At 47.3% G+C, this 22888-nt stretch overlaps 1 protein-coding gene across 1 annotated transcript; it reads right to left on the bottom strand.

Moving 5' to 3' along the window:
- Positions 1–1221: 1221 nt before the first annotated feature.
- LOC122911491 (ribonuclease P protein subunit p29) lies at positions 1222–11850 on the bottom strand. Its single transcript, XM_044256229.1, has 7 exons — positions 11626–11850; positions 9339–9391; positions 7535–7758; positions 6786–6863; positions 6559–6620; positions 4836–4937; positions 1222–3874 (listed from the first exon to the last, which is right to left on the bottom strand). The coding sequence occupies exons 1-7, from the start codon at positions 11630–11632 to the stop codon at positions 3738–3740; spliced, it is 663 nt and encodes a 220-aa protein (XP_044112164.1). The 5' UTR covers positions 11633–11850; the 3' UTR covers positions 1222–3737.
- Positions 11851–22888: the final 11038 nt, after the last annotated feature.

Here is a 22888-nt window from a genome sequence, read left to right as displayed (position 1 = left end):
TGGGAGTAGAAGGGGAGCGTCCTTGTGGGAGACAGTCCTTGATTCTTGCCCAGCCTCTTCAGGTCAGGAGCCCATTACACTCCTAGGGGTTTGGTCAACCAGCCGTGGTTTCCATTCCCCCGGCGAATGTTCACTGAGCACCCATTCCAGGTCAGCGAGTGCTTCTAGATCACTGGGGACACAGCCATCAAAACAGAGCCACCGTGAGCTCAAAGGAGCTCCCGCTGGAATTAGGGGAGGCCGACGATAAAGTTCCAGATTCGGCGGTGGGGTTGGGGAGAAGCAGGGCTGCCAACAGGGTCTTCTGAGTCTGGTGTGTTGGGGGTTGTGATTGGGACCAACTAAGGAGAAAGGTGAGGAGTCCAAGGACGGAGTTCAGGGCATTCCAACATTTAGAAGCTTGGAGGAGGAGGAGGAGGTTCCATGAAAGGACAGAGAGGGAGTGGCCAGGACGTGGGGGACTGTCAGGGAGTGTGGGGACCCAAGTGCCTCAGGAGGGAGGCAGTGGTTAACTGTCAGCCGCCCTGAGAGGCCACCTGTGATGTGGAGATGGGGAACCCAGCCCTGGGTTTGGGAGTAGTTCACCTGAGGGAGACTGCTCCACGGAGTGGTGGGGGAAAATGGGCGTGCTTCCCACTTCCTCCCCTCCTACCGCACTCCACCCCCCAGCCCAGCCCGTCCTCCCCATCCTGGTCTGTCCTGTCTCGTGTCTGTTCCATCTCAACGCGAGCCATGCAGACACCCGGGATTTAGGTCCCTCTTCCTCCCTCGCTACCTTCTCCTCATCAGAGCTCGATCTGATGGACAGGCCAGCAAGTGTGTGTGAGGAGCACGAAGGGGAGGCCAGGGCACAGAACGGCTGAGCCCGACCTGGGGCCTCGTCCACGCTGGAGCCCTGCTGGGGACACCAGCCCCTACACTCCTCTGTGAAGCCTGTCTTTGCGTCTGTCTACTTAGCAACACTCGTCCTTCACAGCTCAGGAAAAATTACCAAGAATGTTATTGACTCTAATTTTAATTTGTCTAGCACTCTTGTTAATGATGTCTATTTAAGACATCCATTAAAGGCCCACGAGGTTAATTAAATGGACAATTCCAATACAGTTGTATTAGAACCCCCCATCAAATTAATATTATAGACATTTAACAGATGTCTTAATTAGACATTATAGCTAAGAAATGCAAACTAAATTAAAATGAAAGCCATTGTCCAGAAAGACAGCTTTTTACCATAATTTATGGCTTTTTGGGGGAATGTTCATGTTTACTCTTCAGAACCTGAGAGATCTGTCACTGACAATCTTTTCCAGCATCCAGAAAACCCCATCCCGAGAGTCCCAAATCTCAAATCACAGTCCAGGTGTCAGAGCTGGAAGACACTTGCGCCACCATCTGGGATCCACGATCCTCACACTTCAGTGACCGGAGGAGCCAGCTGGGGTCTGAGAGACCCATGAAGTCGTCTAGGCCCCTGGAGTCTGACAGCAGCCCCGGAGCTGGCTGCTTCGAACGGGTGTCCTGGTGACACTGATGCATGTGCTGGAAGTCCCAGGATCCCCCCAAGCATGTCTGGACTGGGCGAAGGGGTCGGCAGGATTCCGCACCTTGCCCCGTCCCAGGGGCTTACAACTTCTCCAGCACCTCTCCCCTCCCACGGAACCAGGCAGGACCTGAAGCACCTACTATGGGTTTGGGATCGGTAGCCAGAGCTCTGCCACCCGCTCCCACCTTCCTTCCTGCTGGCCCTGAGTCTCATGTGCAGGTGTTGTCCTCAGGCCTCCATGACTGCTGTGCCAGCCCGGTCCTGAGCCTCAGTGTCCCTCTTCACATCCCACGGCAGCCTGGATCGAGCCCCCTCCTCCAGGGAGCCTCCCTGTCCACCCTGTCCCGTGTGTGCATTTCCTCCCCCACCACTGTCCCTGTGCTTGAAGGGAGGGTGACGGAGGAGCTCAGTGGTTTGCAGAAGCGAGAGGGAAGCCGGCAGTGGAGAGGCCGCTGGACCTAAGCTCCTGTCTGAGCCAGTCATGGGACCCAGTGTTGAGGGGAGCTCAGGGCCCAGCAGCTGGACCAGCTGAACCGGCTAGTGGCGCCAGCAACCTAGGCAGGGCTGCAGGCCGGCCAGGCCAGTGTCTGAGGATGGGAGCCAGGCTGGGTACTGCAGCCTTTCTGAGGGGCTCTGCTAGGGGCTCCTGTTCTGGGGGGCAGCTCCACGGAGGTTCTGGACTGAATCATGTGCCCACAAATTCCTGTCAAAGCCCTCATCCCCAGTGTGACTGCACTGAGAAACAGAGCCTTTAAGGGGGCAATTACGGTGAAATGAAGTCATACAGTGGAACCCTAACCTACAGGACGGGTGTCCCAATCAGAGGAGGAAGAGACCCCAGGTGGCTCTCCTTCCCTGCAGGTGTGCAGTGAGGAAGGCCACACGAGGACACAGCAAGAAGGGGCCAAGGAGAAGGCTCTCACCAGACCCCAGCCAGGAGGGCACCTTAAACTCGGACTTGCAGCCTCTGCAGCGGTGGGGAAGGATGCTCTGTTTACACTGCCCGTCTGCAGTTTGGTTAGGGCAGCCCCAGCTAACGCAGGGGCCATGACCCGTGCCGCCCTCGCTTCCCCCTCCAGGTGCTTCGTCCTTTTCCTCCCCTGGAGGGGCGTGTCCTCTGTGAGCCCTGCAGGAAGTCTCAGTTCCCCACACACAGTCAGCTCCAGGGAACGTAAAGGGCCCACGGGCCCACTCACTTTTTGGAGAACAGTGGGTGCCTGGGCTGATGTGTCCTGGCCTTGCGGCTCCTGAGTCCCGTCCCCAGGTGGTCACCACTCTGCTGCTCCGTGGGCCTCTCTGGTTCCTCCAGTGCGTGAGACCAACAAGTGAGGCTGACGTAGCTGTCTCCCACAGGCCTACACCTCCAAGGCCACAGCTCTACTGGAGCAGTGGAGGTAGGAGCCCCGACTGCAGGCTACCAAGCACCCTCCACAACCGGCCCTGTGCCACAGCTGTGGGGACGTGGCCAGCCCTGGTCCACCGCCAGAGGCCTCAGCCTGGTTCTGGGGAGCAGCAGGTGTGGCCTCATTAGGACACTCACCAAGAGCCAGTGTCCTGCCTGGCCTGGGCCCTCAGGGGCACAGTCCTTAGGGCACAGGACCCAGTGACCCCAGGTGGGCTGTGGGGACAACAGGGCATCCTGGAAACAGGCAGGCACAGTGGCAGCTTCATGGCAGGTGAGTGTTCTTGTCAAGTGTCCTCGGGTAAGCAGGGAGAGAAGGCTACTAATAAACAGCCATTTACAGAGAAACTGGAGTCTAAGCCATGAAAAACATTTCATAAGTCAAGTGGCACCAATGATTCTGGAAGCAGTTGTGTATTTACACGTTGGCCACCATTTCCCTACAGGGGGGTGGGCAGGAGCAGGTGGAAGAGGGAACCGTAGCATCAGGCTGTGCCTGGCGTGGCACTTTCGGATGGGCGGAAGAACGAGCCACTTCACGGGGAAGGCAGCGACTTCCTCAGTGGGAGCAATGCACACCCGTCATCACCTAGAAACAGACACTCCTCCGTTTCCTGACTTTGCTCAGTTAGGTGCATTTCTTCCCGGATGATGAACTATTCTTAACTCCGGTGTTAACAGGCTGGGGGTGATCTAGAACCTGAACCAGCCCAGCCGTGTCTCTGCTGAAAGGCGGGCACACAGGTGTCCCCGGTCTTTGGGGTCCCAAACAGCCGTCTCCGCAGCAAAGAGCTACAGGTCAGCTGTTCCCTTTGCTTTGAATTTCTTGGCAGATCGCTCACTTGACCGAAGCTGGAATTTGCTTCCATAAATGTAGGAGATGAAGCCATCGATTTCCACTGCGAACACACAGTTTAGCTTGGGGATAACTGAAAAATAAGACAGGAGAAAAAGGACAAAGCAAAAAAAAATCCTGACGGTTAAGCTCACGCTAAAGCACAAGACCTTCCTAAAATGTCTGCATTAGAACATAAGCTAGTAAGGAACGGAGAGTCTGCAAAGCTCAGCAGCACAGGACGACAGGGCATTTTTCTGCCATAAGACCGATTTATTCAGATTTTAAATAAAACTCAACACTAATTTTTAGGGTCAAAGGTTCTAAGCCAAACTCCCAGAAAAAAAGTGCGAGAAACAGGTCTCCCAGGCATGGTTTTAGATTAACTCGCGGTTTTATGTCGTGCGTGAGGGCACCCAGACACCACTTTCTGAGGTTTAAAATGAGACAAGAACATACAAGGAAACAGAAGGAAGCAGAGAAAGAGAAAACAACAACAACAACAACAAACCATAAAAATACCTCCAAAATAAAGGAACAAAAACCTCCCATTGTGGTTTTGCAATCTCAGAATCTCAAGAGCCCAGATGCTTATGCTCTTCTCTGCCAGAACAAGGAGTTCTGGCACACCCAGCAAAGGAGGCTGCACTTGCTTTCCTGGAACCCAGAGTTACCAGAAAGGGCCAGATCCTGGAACCCCAGGGACAAGCACTAAGCTAGCTCCCCTCAGGGTCTGCATAGCTCCACTCCTTGGTACAGGGCAGAAGGTTGGGGCAGGGGAGGGTCTCAGTCATGGAAACAGACCCTCATATCTGGGAGTGCAGCCCAGCAGCCCTCTCTCCAGTACCATCTGGCTGCGGCTGCTGGCTGGGCTCCAGATGCCCTGGGGAGAGCCGTGAGGGCAGGGGTGCTCTCAGCAGGCATGGGATGCAGGGTCAGCAGGGATCTGCAATCTGTGCTGATCAGAGAGGCCAAATGGACCCACTGAAGCCACGAGGAAAGGGCCGATGAAGCCGGGGACGCCACAGGCCACACACCCTGAGACAGTTTCGTACCTTTCAGGCGGTCTTCTTTGGTGAGGATTTTGAAAACGTGCTTTGTTTCTTGTAGGAGAATTCCTGTAACACCCACATAGGACGGGCATTTGGACTTTGTGACTGCAAAGGAAAAGAGCATTCAAGGCCTCAGCCTCGGGGGTGCTGGGCAGCCACAATCAGCTAGGTGGGGGTGGTGGGGAGTGGGGGGCTCCTCAGCTGGACAGGGACCAAGCTGGATGAGTCTGGGGTCCCCATCCTTTGCCTATGGCTCTGGAGCCTCTGGGCTGTTCTGACAAGATGTCCTTTGGGGGGTCTGCAGCCATGTGGGTCTTGGGAAGGACTCTGGAGCCAAGAGGTCACATGTGTGTCCAGCACCACCAAGATCCACAGGTTGCTGGGATGGGGCCAAGTCTCAGCGATGGGATGTGAAGGAACACCAGCGCATCACATCCTTCCCACGACCCACCAAACTCTGGCCAGAATGGGATCTTGCTACAGGCGGTGAAGCAGTGACTGAGGCGAACTGCCACCACAGGCAGCCGGCCCCGTGGCTCTCCTGACTCATGTCCCCATGTTGCCGCTAGACAAGTCACCGAGCACCTGCCACGTGCCTGGCACCGTCCGAGATCAGTGCTGGGTGTGAGAGTGATTAAGACTCTTCTCGGTTCTGCTCTCAAGAAGCTGATGTTCTAAAGGTAGGAGGGAATGTGTGCCATACCAGACGACTGCATTTTCTGATCGTGGTAACTGTTATGAAGAAATACACAAGGTCATGGAGAGAAGGTTCACTGTTCGTGATGGTAGGCCCTGGGGGGAAGTGACATGTGAGTAGGGACCTGAATACTGAGAAGCAGTTAGTCTGTGACACACAGAATTCTGGGCAGAGGGAGGGAACAACAACAAAGGCCCGATGACGGGCCAAGCCTAGGGTGTGAGAAGCAGAAAGCAGGCCAATGTGGTTAGACCTGGTGCTCAGTAGAGCCAGAGGGTCCTTTTAGACCTAGGTAAGGAAGCATAAGACAAACATGGCCCGAGTTTTGGTCTAAAACCTTCCCTCGGGCTGCTTGGTTGGGGAGAAGCAGTGTGCCAGCAGGAGAGGGCTAGGCAGCTTCTACCGGAATTCAGGGGCGATGGCGGTGGCTTGGATTTGGGAGCTAGGACGTGCGGATGGATGGTGCTGAGGTATCAGGGAAGAAGAAAGGTGTTACCGCCCAGGTTTTGGGTGAACAACCAGGGTAAACACTGGTGCCGTGAACGGAGCTGGGAATACCAGGGCAGGGGCTGATGTGACCAGGCTGGAGTTGTTCTGGGTATGGAAAGGTTGGGATGCCTGCTGGACCGGGGGGGCAGCTGTGTGCAGGGCGGCTGGATGAATGACGATGCTCAGGGGAAGGTCTGCCCTGGATATGACACTGGGAGCTGGGAGTCCGTAGCTCAGACTGAAAACTGGGGAAATCGGTGAAAGAGACTCTCTGCTCAGGGCTGGGGACACGTGTCAGTAGCTGCTGTGTCCCCTGGGAGGGCAGCAGAGGTCCCTGTATAGAAAGGCAAACGAAGACCATTGAGAGTGTATCCAAAAAGTGGCCAGAACTGGCTCAGGTAGCTAGTCTTCTCCCACCCTCAACGCTGGTGATCTGGAAACGTCCACGTGACAAGAGTGTGTCTAGCTCTGTGGCACAGAGCCACGCTGCTGAGTGATGCTGTGGGTGTTCGGGGGACAGTGGGCTCGTAGGCGAGATACCTGAAACGAGAGCCCCGTGAAGATCTGCCTTCAACAGCTTGGTCTGAATCATGTGCGGCTGCCTAGAAGGTAAGCAGAAGGCCTCAGTGTTGACTATGAGCGAGAGTTCTGAAGGGGCACACAGGTCTATGAACTTCTGCAGCCAGCTGGCTCCGAAGGCTGCATTCACAGTCATCGTAAGCCTTGGGTTCTGCCCCAAAGGGCAGGGCTGCAGACATGCAACTCACGTGTCTGGCTTGAGACCACCACACAGGTCCCGGATATACTGCTTCCAGAGTTCATGTAGAGGGAGAAAAAGACTGTATCTGTGGCAAAGGTAGAAAGAAGTAAAGAGTTAGGGGATCTGAGCTTGGGATTGTGGGCTCAATCGGGCACAGAGCTCAGCCTGATGCCAAGGACCCCTACCTGGGTCATGGGGAACTGGTGTAGATCCTAGTTCCACAGCAGATAACCTGACAGACAACTTCGTCCCCCTCCTGAACCTGTTTCCGCTGCTAGAATCCTCCTAGTACCCCTACATCCTTCCTGCTGGCTACATGCAGCCTGGATGGCCGACACTCCAGCAGACCCCTCACACCACGGGGCACCCTGCACAGATGGGAGCAGCCGGGTGCTCCCAGGGCAGCACCGCCTGAGTCTCTGCCACACCAGCCCGGGGGGCGGGATGTGCCTATCTGGATGGCTTTTCACGAGCTAAACTTAAGTCTTGCTGCACCAATGCTCCCTGAGGAGCAATTCAGGCTAGGTTTGTACTTGGCTTTCACAGCAAGGCACAGACAAACAGCAAGACCCTGGCTGTGCCTTGCTGTGAAAGCCAAGTGCAAACCCAGCCTGAGTTGGTAAAGGGAGGCTGCCCCCTTGTGGCGGCAGTGGGAGAAGCTCCCTTAGCTTCAGGGGAACTCGGTCTCCCAAAGCTACACCCACTCCAGGAGGAGGAAGCTGCCTTTGGGAGAAAGGCAGGAAAGCCCTGGCATACCTCTGCTGCTCTGGCTTAATGTCAAAGAGGTGCAGCTCCCTCCTCTGCCTGGCAGAGAGGCCCTTGGATTTCTTCCTCTTCTCCTTGCGCTTCCGGCGAGTGGCGTACTCCAGGACCACAGCCTTGCGTTGCAGCTGGTCCTCGCGGGCTTGCTGGCTCATGTGGGGCGTGCTGCGCTTCAGGAAGGCCCTCACGAAGGCCTCGGCCTGCTGGGCTCCTGGAAGCTGCATGGGGACAGGGCGGCACAGCGCCCACTATTCTGGTGGGGGCAGCCCCAGACCCCAGGCCCTCCTAGACACCGCAGATGAGATGCCTTCCCTGACCCATCTGTCTCCCGACTGAGCCCCACATAGCCTCTCATCTGCTGAAGATGAGCTCCCCGCAGCTGTCCAGATGTGAAAGGCACCCTCAAGTACCAATTTGGACACCAATTTGCACAAAACAACCACATCAAAATTCAACTTCCTACTATACATCTCTGAGGTTATTGTGAAGGGATTACAAAGAAAAAAGCCCCCAAACCTTCACATTAGGAAGAACAGGCTTCTCTGATCTTTGGCAGGGTGGAAAGCTCGAGAAACGTATGCTAACAATATTTATTCAGTCACGACCAGATGAAGGCAAGCTATGGCCTCGATGGGATTATCCCAACAATTGGCGAAACAGTACCACCTGATGCCCCAGGGTGGGCCACACCTTGGGGGGCAGGAATGACATGGTGCCAAGTGGCAATCCCCTTTACTTGGGTTTGACCCCATGGATGTGTCATGGCTACTCGCTAAGTCTGTTCCCGCAGCACTTGGGGAAAGAAGTACCAGTGCATCTCAGCCTCCTGGGCTCATTCTCTCCCAAGAGCACAACAGCATTTGACCGTGACTCAGCACAGACTCCTAAGACATGTGGGCAAAAGAACTGTCCTAATAATGTGAAATTCTTGAGAGAACTCCAAATGTCACTGCCTCTCATGTCGGGAGTTCCACTGGTCTACTCCTCATTCAGCTGCCCATGTCCTAGGTCGGCCACAGCCCAGGTAGCACTGTCTATGCAGGTCCTGCCTCTTGGCTGGGGATTTCCTGACCCCCTGCTGCGCTAAGCAGGCTGTATACCCTGGGAAGCTAATGTATCAATAATTACGCTCTCCCTTATGGAGAAGCAGGCAGTGCAGGGATGATGTGATACACTTGACCTTCAAGGCAGCTCACAGTCAGGAGGGCAGTCAGCTTCGACTTTGCACCTTAGATACTAACTAAAGATTCATTATCACCATTATTATTACCGTGACATGGCAATTACTTACTTTTTTTAAATACCTAAGTGGCCTTCTTCATGAAGAAACCAAATAAAAGTATATCAGTCTTTCAAAATCTTGATTTCCTGTTAACTCCCTCATTAGGAGTCCCCAGTGGAGCTTCTGCCAAACTGACAAAGCATGTTGGCAGCATCCAGATATAACAGAAATGCCACTTAGGAAATGTGATCACCTGCCCTCTTCAAGAGTGAAGGGGGCACAGTGACAAAGCCAAATAACAGAGCTCACCAGGGCAGGTTTCAGGTGGGCATAGCCAGTGTCCCCTACACAGTGGGAGAGGACACAGGATCAAGAGGTCCCGGTTAACCAAACAAGGGAAAAAGAGGGCAGCATCTGGAAACAGGCCATCAGAACAGCAGATCTCAATGGAGCCCAACACATCTACTGGAAGGATGAGGAGTAAGACATGGGAAGGACATCTAAAGCAGTGCGAGGGGATCGAGCCATCCTTGTCATCACCTCTGCTGCTCCCAGACTTCCTGCCATGTACTGTACCTGAACGTCGAGCTCTTTGGCCTCTTTCTGAGAAAAGGCATGGTAGATCACACCTGGGGAATTCAAACAAACAAAATATGACCAATTCAGGTTGGGCATGACTATAAGACTCACGACTTTTCTAACTATGAAGCTAACTATGGTTATTTAGAGGTAGGAGAAGACAGGAATGCTACAGAGAGCACAGACTTCTAAGCTTTCCTGGATGCCTCTTATTCTACCCTCTTGTCACCCACCCTAAGTTTCAAGAATGTGCTTTCAAACAGTGTTTCTCGGGATGCCTGTGTGGCTTAGTTAGTTGAGTGTCCGACCCTTTATTTCAATTCAAGTCATGATCTCAGGGTCCTGGGATTGAGCCCTGTGTCTGGTTCTGCATTCCAGGCGAGTCTGCTTGAGAATCTCTCTCTCCTTCTTCCCCACCGCTGTGAGTGCTCTCTCTCTCTCTCAATTAAATAAATAAATCTTTAGAAAGAAAGAAATATAAAACAATGTTTCTCAAATATTAATTTATGTAGGAAACTCTAGGTTCTTATTATATGTAGATACTTGGGTCCTATTCCCAGATCCGGCATCTCTTTCTTTTTCTTAAGACTTTTTAAAAAATTCATTCACTTGAGAGAAAGAGAAGAGAAAGCCTACACAAGCAAAGGTGAGAGTCAGAGAGAGAAAGAGAAGCAGACCCCCCCACACACAGAGTAGGGCTTCTGAGAAGGAAACTCCCCACTGAGCAGGGCATCTGACGCAGGGCTCCGTCCCAGGAATCTGGGACCATGACCTAAGCCGAAGGCAGAGGGTTAACCTGCTGAGCTACCCAGGCGCCCTCAGACCCTGCATCTCTAACAAGTTTCAGATGCTCCTGCAGGTCAGTAGACCACACGAGGAGCCGACTGGTTTAATCTACTGCAGGTTAGTGCCTTGAACAGTCGCTCTGTAAGTCTGAGTGACTCATAATAATGTTGTATCACAGAGCTTCCTAGGACGCAGATGGTTGCAAATATTACATTTTGTTGGCTGTAAGATGTTTTAAAAAAAACTTTTCACATTGCAATACCTATGAAATTGGGGTGTATCATACAATAGATGGTGTCCTACACTGATAAAACACAGTAGGTCTTTCTTCAAGCTCAAAATATATATAGATCAATGTGCTTTTGACCTCTAAAAACTCCACATGTCTGTTTCTTACTTCATGTGTGTGAAGAAAAACATGGTTCTGGGGATAGAGTACGGGTGTAAATGTAGTAAGTTTAAGACAAAGGCCTGGTTTAAGGGTCAAAAGACTAGAAATTTGGTTCACATGACACTCTGTAAATTCCATCCCAGCTCGCTTGTGCTTCCTTGAGTACATCTGAACAAGCAAAACAAAGTGTTCATATTATATAATATACACAGTATATTATATACATATCATATTATTATATTATATACAGAGTCTGATTCTCCTTCAAATGCAAGAGTGGCATTAAAATCTGTTTCTAAAGAGCAACCGCAGGAATGACTTTGCTTCACCTGTCACGGGTGCTCCAATTAGACTTGTAAGTCTTTTCTGGAACAATCCACATCTAACAGTTACTGAGCACTCATTACTTGACATGCACCTGGCTCAGAGGTACACATTTTATCTCATTATATTTTCTGAACAATCTTTATTCCTATAATGCACATGAGAAAACTGAAGCTAAGATTTGCTGAGACCCATAACTTGATTATAGAGATAGGAAGTGGCAGAGGTGGAAAGGAACATACTGGTCCAAAGACCAATTTTAAGGGTGTCTACACTCCCCTGCTTATAACTGCCCTGGGCGCTCGCTCCCTCCCTAGGCATAACTCTTCTCCTCTCAACTCCCAAACTCCGGGGAGGAATACCATTCCTCAGTATGCTCCCAGGCTTTCCACCAGAGAAGGGTCGTTCACAGAACAGCTGCCAGGGCAGGAACCACCATCAGCATCTCACAGAAGGGGAAACCAGGTCGCAGAGAGGATCGGGGCCTTAACCACTGTCAGCAGGCGGCAGGCAGTGGCCAAGTCGGCCCAAGGCCCTCGGCCCTCCTTTAGCACACTGAGCGGGCCCCAGGGGACCTGCCGCCAGCTCTGACATCAATCTCCAGCGCAGAGACTGCGCCAGGCCAACGGGGAATCCGGGCCTCGGTTTCCCTTATGCAAGGCGGGACAATTCCCTAGCAGTTTCAGTAGGTCTCCGCTGCGAACCGGTCCACCTACCAGCACTAAGTTCCCGACCCTTTACATCCCACCCCTCCCCGGCTCACAGGCCATCAACCTCGCTTACTCTTCATCTCCAGCTGCTTCCGGTGCGTTCCGATGACGTTTCCTGCGGGCGACCCTCAATCTTTATCTCTCTTCACTTTTCTCAGCAGCCCTTGGCCATCAAAACTCTCGTTAAAGTTTGGGCTGGAGGGAGGTATTGTGTGCGAGCTCGCGCGCCGCGCTAAGTTGCCAGACTGAGACGCTGCAACTCTCACCTGGAGTCGCATGCGCGCGGGCTCGCAGGTGGCGTTTTCTGTGACGTCACTGATGCGCGCCGACCTACGGTGGCGCATGCGCCGGGTGGCGGCTCCGCTACACCATGGGCACGGTAGACTTGAAGGTGTCTCTTCTTCGTGGGACGTTCTCAGCTCCAGTGTACTGTAGGCGCGGGAAGGCCAGAAACCCCGGGGCTGTGGTTCGGGCGTGTGGACTGCTTGTGAAGAGCTGGAGTAGAGCGGGGCCAGTCGACCCGAAGAGGACACCGGGGACGTTGGGTATTGGGGGACTACGGAAACGGGACAAAGATGGTGGGAATGAGGTCCATGGGGTCGCTCATCAGCCGTCTCTACAGAGTAGCAGAGGCCCTGAAGTTGGCATGGACGGCTTAGGCTCTAGTTTTGTCCTGCTGCTAAACTAGCTGTGTGACCTCGCTTAAGGCACTTCCCATATCCAGCGTCCCTTTTCCCATCACTGTGAGTTGGGTCTGATAGTCTGAACGTTTTCTTGAGACCCAGAATGTTAGCTTCCGTCAGGAAGTCAAAAGGCAAGGATCTGATGCCCATTGTTCTGGGGAAGGGTCAAGAATTGCGGCTGGGAGGCCAGTGCAGACGTCTCCGAAGTGACCTGGTGTGCAGCAAGGTGCAGCCTTCATTTCTGCGGAGTGCGGGTCAGGAGAGCAGTATAGCCCGTCCACTTTAAGTCAGCGGGTCAAACTTCCAGTAAGGTATAAACTCCTTTTAAGGGAGCGGAAATTGTCTAGGAACCCTGAGGTTTTATGTCCACAGATCCTAGTTTGGGAAACGTTGATTTAATTGTTTTTGGGTGGTGACCTTGAGCCATTTCGATCATCAACATAGGACTGCAGGCTCTGGAATTCAGTGGCTATCATGTGGCTTGTCGTGGTGAACGTGAACCTTGTATGTATATTAACATCAAAATGGAATTACATTTAAATGTATTGTGCTTGTAGATGCATGAGAATAGTTGGGAGTCTATGGGACTAAGCTTGAGAAACTGCTCTTGGGGACCCCTACCATGTGAACTACCAAATGTGAACTTTAAAAGAGCAGCATGAGACAGCAGAAGATAGGAAGAGCCAACTTCAGTGCTGTAGTCACAAGGGGGCCCTTTTGAGAGAACCTTTGTGATTATTGCCACCAGAGGGAGGCAGACCTCTCCCTTCTGGAGAGCTGCTTTTTTAAGGGTTATTAGGACTCTTTATCTCCCAGTGGACCCCTTCTGAAGTAGTCAAGTCAGCTGGGAGGACTGCCAGTCTTCCATGGAGTTCCCTGCTTGTGGTGGGGTGAGCACTGAAAACTGCAGTTACTTTACAATTCCATGATCACTAAATGGTTTTTTTTTTTTTTTTTTTAAAACAAACAAACCACTTTAGTATCCTTGGGAAATAAATGTCTGTGTATGAAGATTGGTACCTGTCTTTACAGATATTGGTATTATTGTGATTATTGTTTACAATAGTAAAAAGCTTGGAAATGGCTCCATATTCAACAAGAGTGGATTAAATAAATGAAGTATGTGCTAATTAATTAAGAAGGTTAATTAAATGCATTGCAATCACAGGGTAAGCTTCAAAAATTCAGATTCCTTAACATCCCTGGAAATTCTTATTTAATATGTGGGTTCTAAGAATCTGTATTTAAAAAAAAAATGTTCCCAGGTGATTTTTGTGAGTAATTAGTTTTGGGAAGTATTGTATGGTACATTTATAAAACTTAATATGGTAGAACACCACATAGCCATTAAACAAATTACAATTTTTAAAAGGTTTACAAAATATTAACACAAAACTAAATATACACAAACAGGATTGAAAAGACAATATAGAGGAAGTTTTTAATGGCTGCATTAGTGAGCTTGTAAGAGATTTTTCTTTTGTCTATTTTCTAAATCTTATTCAGAGAAAATAAGGCTTTGTTAATTTTTTCTTTTTATATCTATGAATGATAAACTTTCAGACATGGTTACACATGTGTTTTCCCACTAGTGGCTCTGTGAAACTTCCATAAGAAGTCAAAGTTCAAGAGCAGTATTGAAATGCTCATTGCCTTCCCCTCAAACAACTTGTGAAAGATTTCAAAAGTGCAGAAAAATGGAAAGAATTCTACAGTGAGCACCCATATGCTTTTAAGTTCTATAGTTTTATATTTTGCTCTCATTTGACAGGTTTCTTTTGATTGCTGCTTTAAGACAGTCAGGCTGTTAGATTGAGTACTCAAAAATTTTCATATTTAAGCTCAAAAGATTAACCCTCAACTACTATTAAATAAGTCCATATCTATGAAAGTTAGGGTCTGGGGCACCTGGGTGGCTCAGTCATTAAGTTTCTGCCTTGTGCTCAGGTCATGATCCTGTGGTCCTGGAGATGATCCCTGCATCCGGCTCCCTGCTTTGTGGGAAGCCTGCTTCTTCCTCTCCCATCCCCCCTGCTGTGTTCCCTCTTTCTTTGTGTCTCTCTCTGTCAAATAAAGGAATAAAATCTTTAAAGAAAAAAATATTTAGGACCTGCCGTATAAATAAAAACACAAATATGGCATAGAGTGAGATGATGCCTATGTTACAGGAGAGCCTGGGACAAACAACACAGTTGGACAGGACAGCCATCATTATCTGTAGTCTCATAAAACTGGCATAGTCCCTGAGGCTCAAGATTAAGAATGTCTCTCACCCCTTGATCTGTCTGTTGGTCCACATGTGGCATATTGATTGACAAGTGGTGGTAGTGGTGGGGGACCTGGACACAGTGGCACCAGCAATCATTCCTTAGGCTTAATAGTGCTGTAGGAGATTCTCTGTGTGACAGAGAGTAAACTAGCAAAAAGAAAATGATACATATTTGCATATGCACACCATAAACAAAAGTAGATTCAAAGTGGATTCCAGATGGAAATGTAAGTCCTGAAACCTTGAAAGTCCTATAAGAAAACATGGGCAGTAATCGCTTATATATCAGTCATAGCAGTATTTTTCTGGGTCTGTCTCCTCAGACAAGGGATGGCTTAATTGGGTGATGGCTATTAAGGAGGGAAGATCCTGCAATGAGCACTGGGTGTTATGTGCAGCTAATGAATTGTTGAACACTACATCAAAAACCAATGTACAATACACTGGCTAATTGAACATAATAATAACAAATAATAATAAAAAGAAATACCATAGGACCCAGTTTTCCATTTCTGGGTGTTTACCTAAAGAAAACAAAAACACTAATTGAAAATTAGTGTTGAATATTGCAGCATTATTTACAATAGCTAAGATATGGAAGCAACTCAAATGTCCATCAGTCCATGAATGGATAAAGAGTATGTTCAATTTGAACTTTGAACAATGCAGAGGTTAGAGATGCTAACTCTCTGCACTGTAGAAAATGTGCACATGTACTCTTTGCAACCCCAGAATTTAAATACTGAAGTCTACTGTTGCCCAGGAGCCTTACTGATAACATAAAGCCAATAAACATATTTTGTAAGTTATGTATATTATATACTGTATTTTACAATAAAGTAAGCTAGAGGAAAGCAAATTACTTAAAAATTAAGGAGTAGAAAATACATTTACAGTACTTCATTGTATTTATTGAAAAAAATCAATGTATAAATAAACCTATATAGTTCAAATCTGTGTTGTTCAAGAATCAACCATGATATACAATGGAATATTACTCAGTTATAAAAAAGGATGAAAACTTATGATTCTCAACAAGATGGATGGATCTAGAGGGTACAAGGGTAAGTGAAATAATCGAACAGGAAAAGACAAATACCATATGATTTAATTTATATGTGGAATCTAAAAAAAGGCACAGAAAAAACCTGGACTATTAAATATAGAGAACAAAACAGTGGTTCTCAGAGGGGAGGGAATGTGGAGAAATGGGCGAAATAGGTGAAGGAATTAAGAGTTACAGACTTCCAGTTACAGGATGGAAACTACAGAGTAGGAAATATAGCCAATAATGTAACAATTTTGTATGGTTACATATGATGGCTATACTTCCCATGGTGAGCATTTTGTAGTGTATAGAATTGATGAATCACCATGTTGCACACCTGAAACTAGTATCTTGTAGGTCAACTATACTTCAATAAAAAATACGATTGTAAGTACATTGAATAACTTAGAGGAAAAGAGGGACAAAGTGGGTAAAAAGAGGAGGAGTTTCAGCAGAGAAATTCCATAGCTGAAAAATATTTTCAGCATTTCCTGTGACGGCAGGGCCTACTTGTGCAAACTTAACCTTTTCATAACTATTCAGGCTATATCCCCAGAACACACACACTTTCCTTTTTAATCATTTGATGAACAGATATTTGTCGAGTGCTCTCTGGGCCCCTGTGTCTTGTTTGTTAAATGAAAGGTGCCCTAGGGACTCTTACCCGCCCCCCTGAAGCCCCAAATGCCCTACTGGAGAGGAGGAGTCATCTCCCAGGAAATGGTCTCTGTGAGCTCTGGGTCCTGAGAACTGTGTCACAGAGCCTCAGGCATCTGTACAGCTGGGATGTGGAGCTTGCCAGCTGGAGAATAGCTCCAGGGCCAGGCTGCACTCTTGAGTCATTTTCTGTCTTCTCAGTAGCCAAGTCTGACCTCATTACTGAGGGTCGTTCGTGTTTGTCCATGAAGTAATAGAAGGACCAGCTCCACTTTATCCCCGGTGCTGGCCTGCAGAGCAGTCAGGACCCGAAAGGGGACAGCAGCCTTCTTTGGGAGCTTGAAGGGGCTCCTCCATTTATCACAGTCCTCTGGACCCAGTGGAAACACCAGGGAGCTGTGAGGGTATCGATGGTAGATTCATCTCTAGCACACTCCTGGAGGGCCTGCTGGTCTTTGCTTTTGGTGCACTGATGGCTGGGAGGGAGACCCCCACACCTGGCTCATGGCCAAGAGCAGAGCCCAGCCCATCTGACACAGGGTTGGGTTGGTCTGAGGTGCCAATGACAGGACGCACTTCAGATTCCTGACAAACATTGAGTCAGCTGTGAAATCTCTTTTCCTATATAATGAGGTTCTTTGATGCCTGAAGAAGAACTTTAAATCAACCATTTAGGCCAAGACAGGTTATACTGGCATCTGTTATTTATTGGTTTGCATTTTGGGGAGGAGGAAGGTTTTGGAATGTTAGATAGAACATGAATAGAACATGCTATCTTGGGTCCTCAGCTGCATACCCCAGTGTGTCACGAGATGGCAGCCTAATGCAAGGATTGAGTCAGTGGCTGGCAGCCTCCTCCAGAGTCTTGGAGTCCTTTTCCACCAAGCCTGTCAAAAACCCGGTTTACAATCCACTTCAAAGAATTGCAGCCTGGGTACTAAAAACCACGACCATCCAGGAGATGGGGTTATTTCTCTCTAAACAATGTAGCTTGATTCTGATCAACACTTTCCCTGCCAGAATGGATGGTGACCGAGTTAAGTGGTTTAAACAAGATAGAGATTAAAAGGAGAGAAGAATGATGAGATCCTGGGGAAGAGGCGTGATTATGGCTGACATTCAGAAATTGATGGCACAGCAGGTGAGGAGCAACTCTGCTTGCTGGATTTCGGGTAGATTGCAGCGAGTTCTAGGTGGGGCTGCTTAGAGGAAGGTGCAGTGGGTTTTTTTTTTTTTTTGGGAAGTGCCTTTTTTTCTTTTACTGTGAAATGATTTTCTGTCCAGTGTCCTTGTTGTTACCATAGACAGAAACACTCCTACCCACAGAGTAAGTGATACAACATGGGGTAGTGATGTTTAGATATGGGCTCATGGTTGGGGTAAATTGGAAGGGGAGGTGAATCATGAGAGACTATGGACTCTGAAAAACAATCTGAGGGGTTTGAAGTGGCGGGGGGGTGGGAGGTTGGGGTACCAAGTGGTGGGTATTATAGAGGGCACGGATTGCATGGAGCACTGGGTGTGGTGAAAAAACAATGATACTGTTATGCTGAAAATAAATAAATGAAAAAAAAATACTATCTCAAAAAAAAAGATATGGGCTCATGAATTTCATGTGACAATTGTCCTTTTCTGTGTTCATTAAGACAAAGGGAGCTCAAGCTACTTAGCAAAATTGCTACCAAATAAGTTTTATTATTTTTATAATTTTTTTGATGTTGGACTATCTGGTGACCTTTGTTCATGACATCTGGGTTAGGAATAATTTGATTGTAGTTTTCTCTCCTCATCAAGGGACAGCAAGTGCTTATGGAGGGGAGGCAGAAGGTGGTGAGGGAAGTGGAATGGGATGCTACCCCTTGTTATTCCAGGCTGCCTATGGGAATTGCGGGATCCACAGTGTGGGAATCCCAAGACATGCAGAGAGTGTCTTTGAAGAGATGCATGAATGACTGTGTGTCTGCAATCCACTGAGAGGCACAGAGAGGGGCTGCTTCATGCTTAGACAGAAGAGGTTACTTCCTGAGCAGTGGGAATCCAGGGGTACCATAAAATGTCCCTGTGGTACCCCCACTCATATAGTAACAGGAATACTCCTGCTTGGAATGCCAATGGGGAGTCATTCCTTCAGGGGAGCATTGCTTTCTCCAGAGCTTTATTTTGAAATGTAAACACTAATTGAGGGTAGTAAAGAAACTCTGCTATGTTACAAGTGAGCCCCTCACCTGGCAGCTGAGTCTGGTCTAAGGAGAAGAATGGGATGGGGGTGGGGACAAGGGAGGAGATAAAAAGTGAGTTGGCTCATTTCACCCTTTTGCCTTCACAGTGAAAACATACTTAGAATTTTCATCTGATGGAACATAGTCATGAGAGCTTGACTTATCTTGGCTGACTGTAACTGGGGAGAAGTAAAATGTTTTCCTTCTTTATTATTTCCTGGCCTTCCTTCCACTGAGAATCTTGATAAAACTGTATGCAAAACCACTACAGGTGGAGGTGTGGGTAGCCCTCCTATGCCTGCCTCTTCTTGTAAAGTGGGCCACCTTGCTTCACCTATCTATGCCAGGCACTAAGTTCTGTGTGCCCCAAGGTTGACTGCTTTAGGAGGTGATTTCCCTTCCCTCTTGGAGACACACATGATTTCCTTGAAAGAACAGAGCACAAATTTCTCATTGTGCATGAAAGTTATCTGTTATTATGCAGAGTCCTGAACAGAGAACCAGTCCTGAGGTAGAGGTGTGCTGCATTGGAGGTATATAAGTTCATACCAATGCTGAGGCACTTCCTTTATTTTTCTTTCATTAGGTAATTGATCAATAGCATTGATCAGAAAAATTATGCCTTGTTAGTTATATTCTCAGATGAAGATCACTTAAGTTAATTTTTAGTATATCAATACCTTCATCAGGCACTAATAGGAAGGGATAAAGCTGTGCAAGTGTTACTGGATGAGACCTGGGAGAGCTACACCTTCCAAAAGTTACCAGGAAATTTGATTTTATCAACTTATAATAAAACGGAAATTGTACCTGGTGGATCGAGGTTTAAAACTGTTCCAGTCCTTTACATGAATTCTATTTGATGTTCCCTAGGCATTTTTTTCTGAGAAGGAAAAATGACAGAGCTGGGGGCAACCCCTTCTCCTTGTGTTGTAGATACGAGTCTCCCCCACCGTCCCCTCCAGCATACATTTTCTTTTCTAAACCCCATATCTTGTCATCATTGGGGGAAAACTTTATTTTTTAAAATTTTTTATTTCTTTTCAGTGTAACAATATTCATTGTTTTTGCACCACACCCAGTGCTCCATGCAATCCGTGCCCTCTCTAATACCCACCACCTGGTTCCCCCAACCTCCCACTCCCACCCTTTCAAAACCTTCAGATCATTTTTCAGAGTCCATAGTCTCTCATGGTTCATCTCCCCTTCCAATTTCCCTCAACTCCCTTCTCCTCTCTAACTCCCCTAGTCCTCCATGGTATTTATGCTCCACAAATAAGTGAAACCACATGATAATTGACTCTCTGCTTGACTGATTTCACTCAGCATAATCTCTTTCAGTCCCGTCCATGTTGCTACAAAAGTTGGGTATTCATCCTTTCTGATGGAGGCATAATACTCCATAGTGTATATGGACCACATCTTCCTTATCCATTCGTCCGTTGAAGGGCATCTTGGTTCTTTCCACAGTTGGGCGACTGTGGCCATTGCTGCTATAAACATTGGGGTACAGATGGCCCTTCTTTTCATGACATCTGTGTCTTTGGGGTAAATACCCAGTGGTGCAATTACAGGGTCATAGGGAAGCTCTATTTTTAATTTCTTGAGGAATCTCCACACTGTTCTCCAAAGAGGCTGCACCAACTTGCATTCCCACCAACAGTGGAAGAGGCTTCCCCTTTATCCACATCCTCTCCAACACATGTTTTTTCCTGTCTTGCTAATTTTGGCCATTCTAACTGGTGTAAGGTGGTATCTCAGTGTGGTTTTAATTTAAATCTCCCTGAGGGTAGTGATGATGAACATTTTTTCATGTGTCTGATAGCCATTTGTATGTCTTTATTGCAGAAGTGTCTGTCCATATCTTCTGCCCATTTCTTGATACGTTTGCCTATTTCGTGTGTGTTGAGTTTGAGGAGTTCATTATAGATCCTGGATATCAACCTTTTGTCTGTACTGTCATTTGCAAATATCTTCTCCCATTCTGTGGGTTGCCTCTTTGTTTTTTTTGACTGTTTCCTTTGCTGTGCAGAAGCTTTTGATTTTGATGAAGTCCCAAAAGTTCATCTTCTCTTTTGTTTCCTTTGCCTTTGGAGACATATCTTGAAAGAAGTTGCTGTGGCTGATATTGCAGAGATTACTGTCCATGTTCTCCTCTAGGGTTCTGATGGATTCCTGTCTCACGTTGAGGTCTTTTTATCCATTTTGAGTTTATCTTTGTGTATGGTGTGAGAGAATGGTTGAGTTTCATTCTTCTACATATAGCTGTCCAGTTTTTTCAGCACCGTTTATTGAAGAGACTGTTTTTTTTCCACTGTATATTTTTTCCTGTTTTGTCAAAGATTAATTGAACATAGAGTTGAAGGTCCATATCTGGGATCTCTACTCTGTTCCACTGGTCTATGTGTCCATTTTTTTTAAATTTTTTTTAAGATTTTATTTTATTTATTTGAGAGAGAGAGACAGTGAGAGAGAGCATGAGCGAGGAGAAGGTCAGAGGGAGAAGCAGACTCCCCATGGAGCTGGGAGCCTGATGTGGGACTCGATCCCGGGACTCCAGGATCACGCCCTGAGCCGGAGGCAGTAGTTTAACCAACTGCGCCACCCAGGCTTCCCTATGTGTCCATTTTTATGCCAGTACCATGCTGTCTTGGTGATCATAGCTTTGTAGTAAAGCTTGAAATCAGGGAACGTGATGCCCCTAGTTTTATTTTTGTTTTTCAACATTTCCTTAGCGATTCGGGGTCTCTTCTGATTCCATACAAATTTTTGGATTATTTGCCTCAGCTCTTTGAAGAATACCGGTGGAGTTTTGATTGGAATGGCATTAAAAGTACAGATTGCTCTAGGCAGTATAGACATTTTAACAATGTTTATTCTTCCAATCCAAGAACATGGAATGGTCTTCCATCTTTTTGTGTCTTCTTCAATTTCTTCATGAGTGTTTTGTAGTTCCTCAAGTACAGATCCTTTACCTCTTTGGTTAGGTTTATTCCCAGGTATCTTATGGTTCTTGGTGCTATAGTAAATGGAATTGATTCTCTAATTTCCATTTCTGTATTTTCATTGTTAGTGTATAAGAAAGCCACTGATTTCTGCACATTGACTTTGTATCCTGCCACATTGCTGAATTGCTGTATGAGTTCTAGTAGTTCGGGGGTGGAGTCTTTTGGGTTTTCCATATAAAGAACCATGTCATCTGCGAAGAGAGAGAGAGTTTGACTTCTTCATTGCCAATTTGGATACCTTTTATTTCTCTCTGTTGTCTGATTGCTGTTGCTAGGACTTCTAATACTATGTTGAACAAGAGTGGTGAGAGTGGGCATCCTTGTCGTGTTCCTGATCTCAACGGGAAGGATGCAAGTTTTTTCCCATTGAGGATGATATTTGCTGTGGGTCTTTCATAGATAGATTTGATGAGGTTCAGGAATGTTCCCTCTATCCCTATACTTTGAAGCGTTTTAATCAGGAACGGATGCTGGATTTTTCTCAAATGCTTTTTCTGCATCTATTGAGAGGACCATGTGGTTCTTCTCTCTTCTCATATTAATTTGTTGTATCACATTGATTGATTTGCGAATGCTGAACCATCCTTGTAGCCCAGGGATGAATCCCACCTGGTCATGGTGGATAATCTTTTTAATGTGCTGTTAGATCCTGTTTGCTAGGATCTTGTTGAGAATCTTAGCATCCATATTCATCAGTGATATTGGTCTGAAATTCTCCTTTTTGGTAGGGTCTTTGCTTGGTTTGGGAATCAGGGTAATGCTGGCTTCATAGAAAGAGTCTGGAAGTTTTCCTTCTGCTTTAATTTTTTTGAAACAGCTTCAGGAGAACAGGTGTTATTTCTTCTTTGAAAGTTTGGTGGACTCTGAAAAACAGTCTGAGGGGTTTGAAGTGGCGGGGGGGGGGTGGGAGGTTGGGGTACCAGGTGATGGGTATTATAAAGGGCACGGCTTGCATGGAGCACTGGGTGTGGTGAAAAAATAATGAATACTGTTTCTCTGAAAATAAATAAATTGGAAAAAAAAAGAAAGTTTGGTAGAATGCTACAAACCAACCAGCATTTGAATCCCAATTTTGCCACTGAGTAAGTATGTGATTCTCAAAGCCTTCTTTCATCTGTATAATGAAAATAATAATACAGATCCTATAGGATTATGTGAATGAAATTATCTAATGAGCATAAAATGCCTGGCACTTATGCATTTTATTATCTCCAGTTCTAGCTTTCTCTTTGGTATTCTGTGCTAACAAAATAGTCTGAAATATGAAAAAATTATATCATCAAAGGTATTCATTGCTCTACTATTCATAATATTGAAAAACAGGAAATAACCTGAATGTCCAGCCATAGGAGAATGGCTAAAGAAACCAGAGGAGGAGAGAATACTAAACAACCGTTAAAAATTTAAAAAATAATGAATACTGTTTTTCTGAAAATAAATAAATTGGAAAAA

The sequence above is a fragment of the Neovison vison genome, chromosome 7 (assembly GCF_020171115.1).
Source record: "Neovison vison isolate M4711 chromosome 7, ASM_NN_V1, whole genome shotgun sequence".
NCBI classification, from domain to species: domain Eukaryota; kingdom Metazoa; phylum Chordata; class Mammalia; order Carnivora; family Mustelidae; genus Neogale; species Neogale vison.
This window is presented reverse-complemented; position numbering and strand designations above follow the sequence as displayed.

Bases quoted from the DNA above. Each gene is read 5' to 3' on its own strand.
- LOC122911491 (XM_044256229.1), bottom strand. The intron at 6,864-7,534 runs GTATGCCAGGGC...CCTTTGCCACAG, and splicing joins ATTAAGCCAGAGCAGCAGAG to ATACAGTCTTTTTCTCCCTC. The intron at 6,621-6,785 runs GTGAGTTGCATG...CTTACCTTCTAG, and splicing joins GGTGGTCTCAAGCCAGACAC to GCAGCCGCACATGATTCAGA.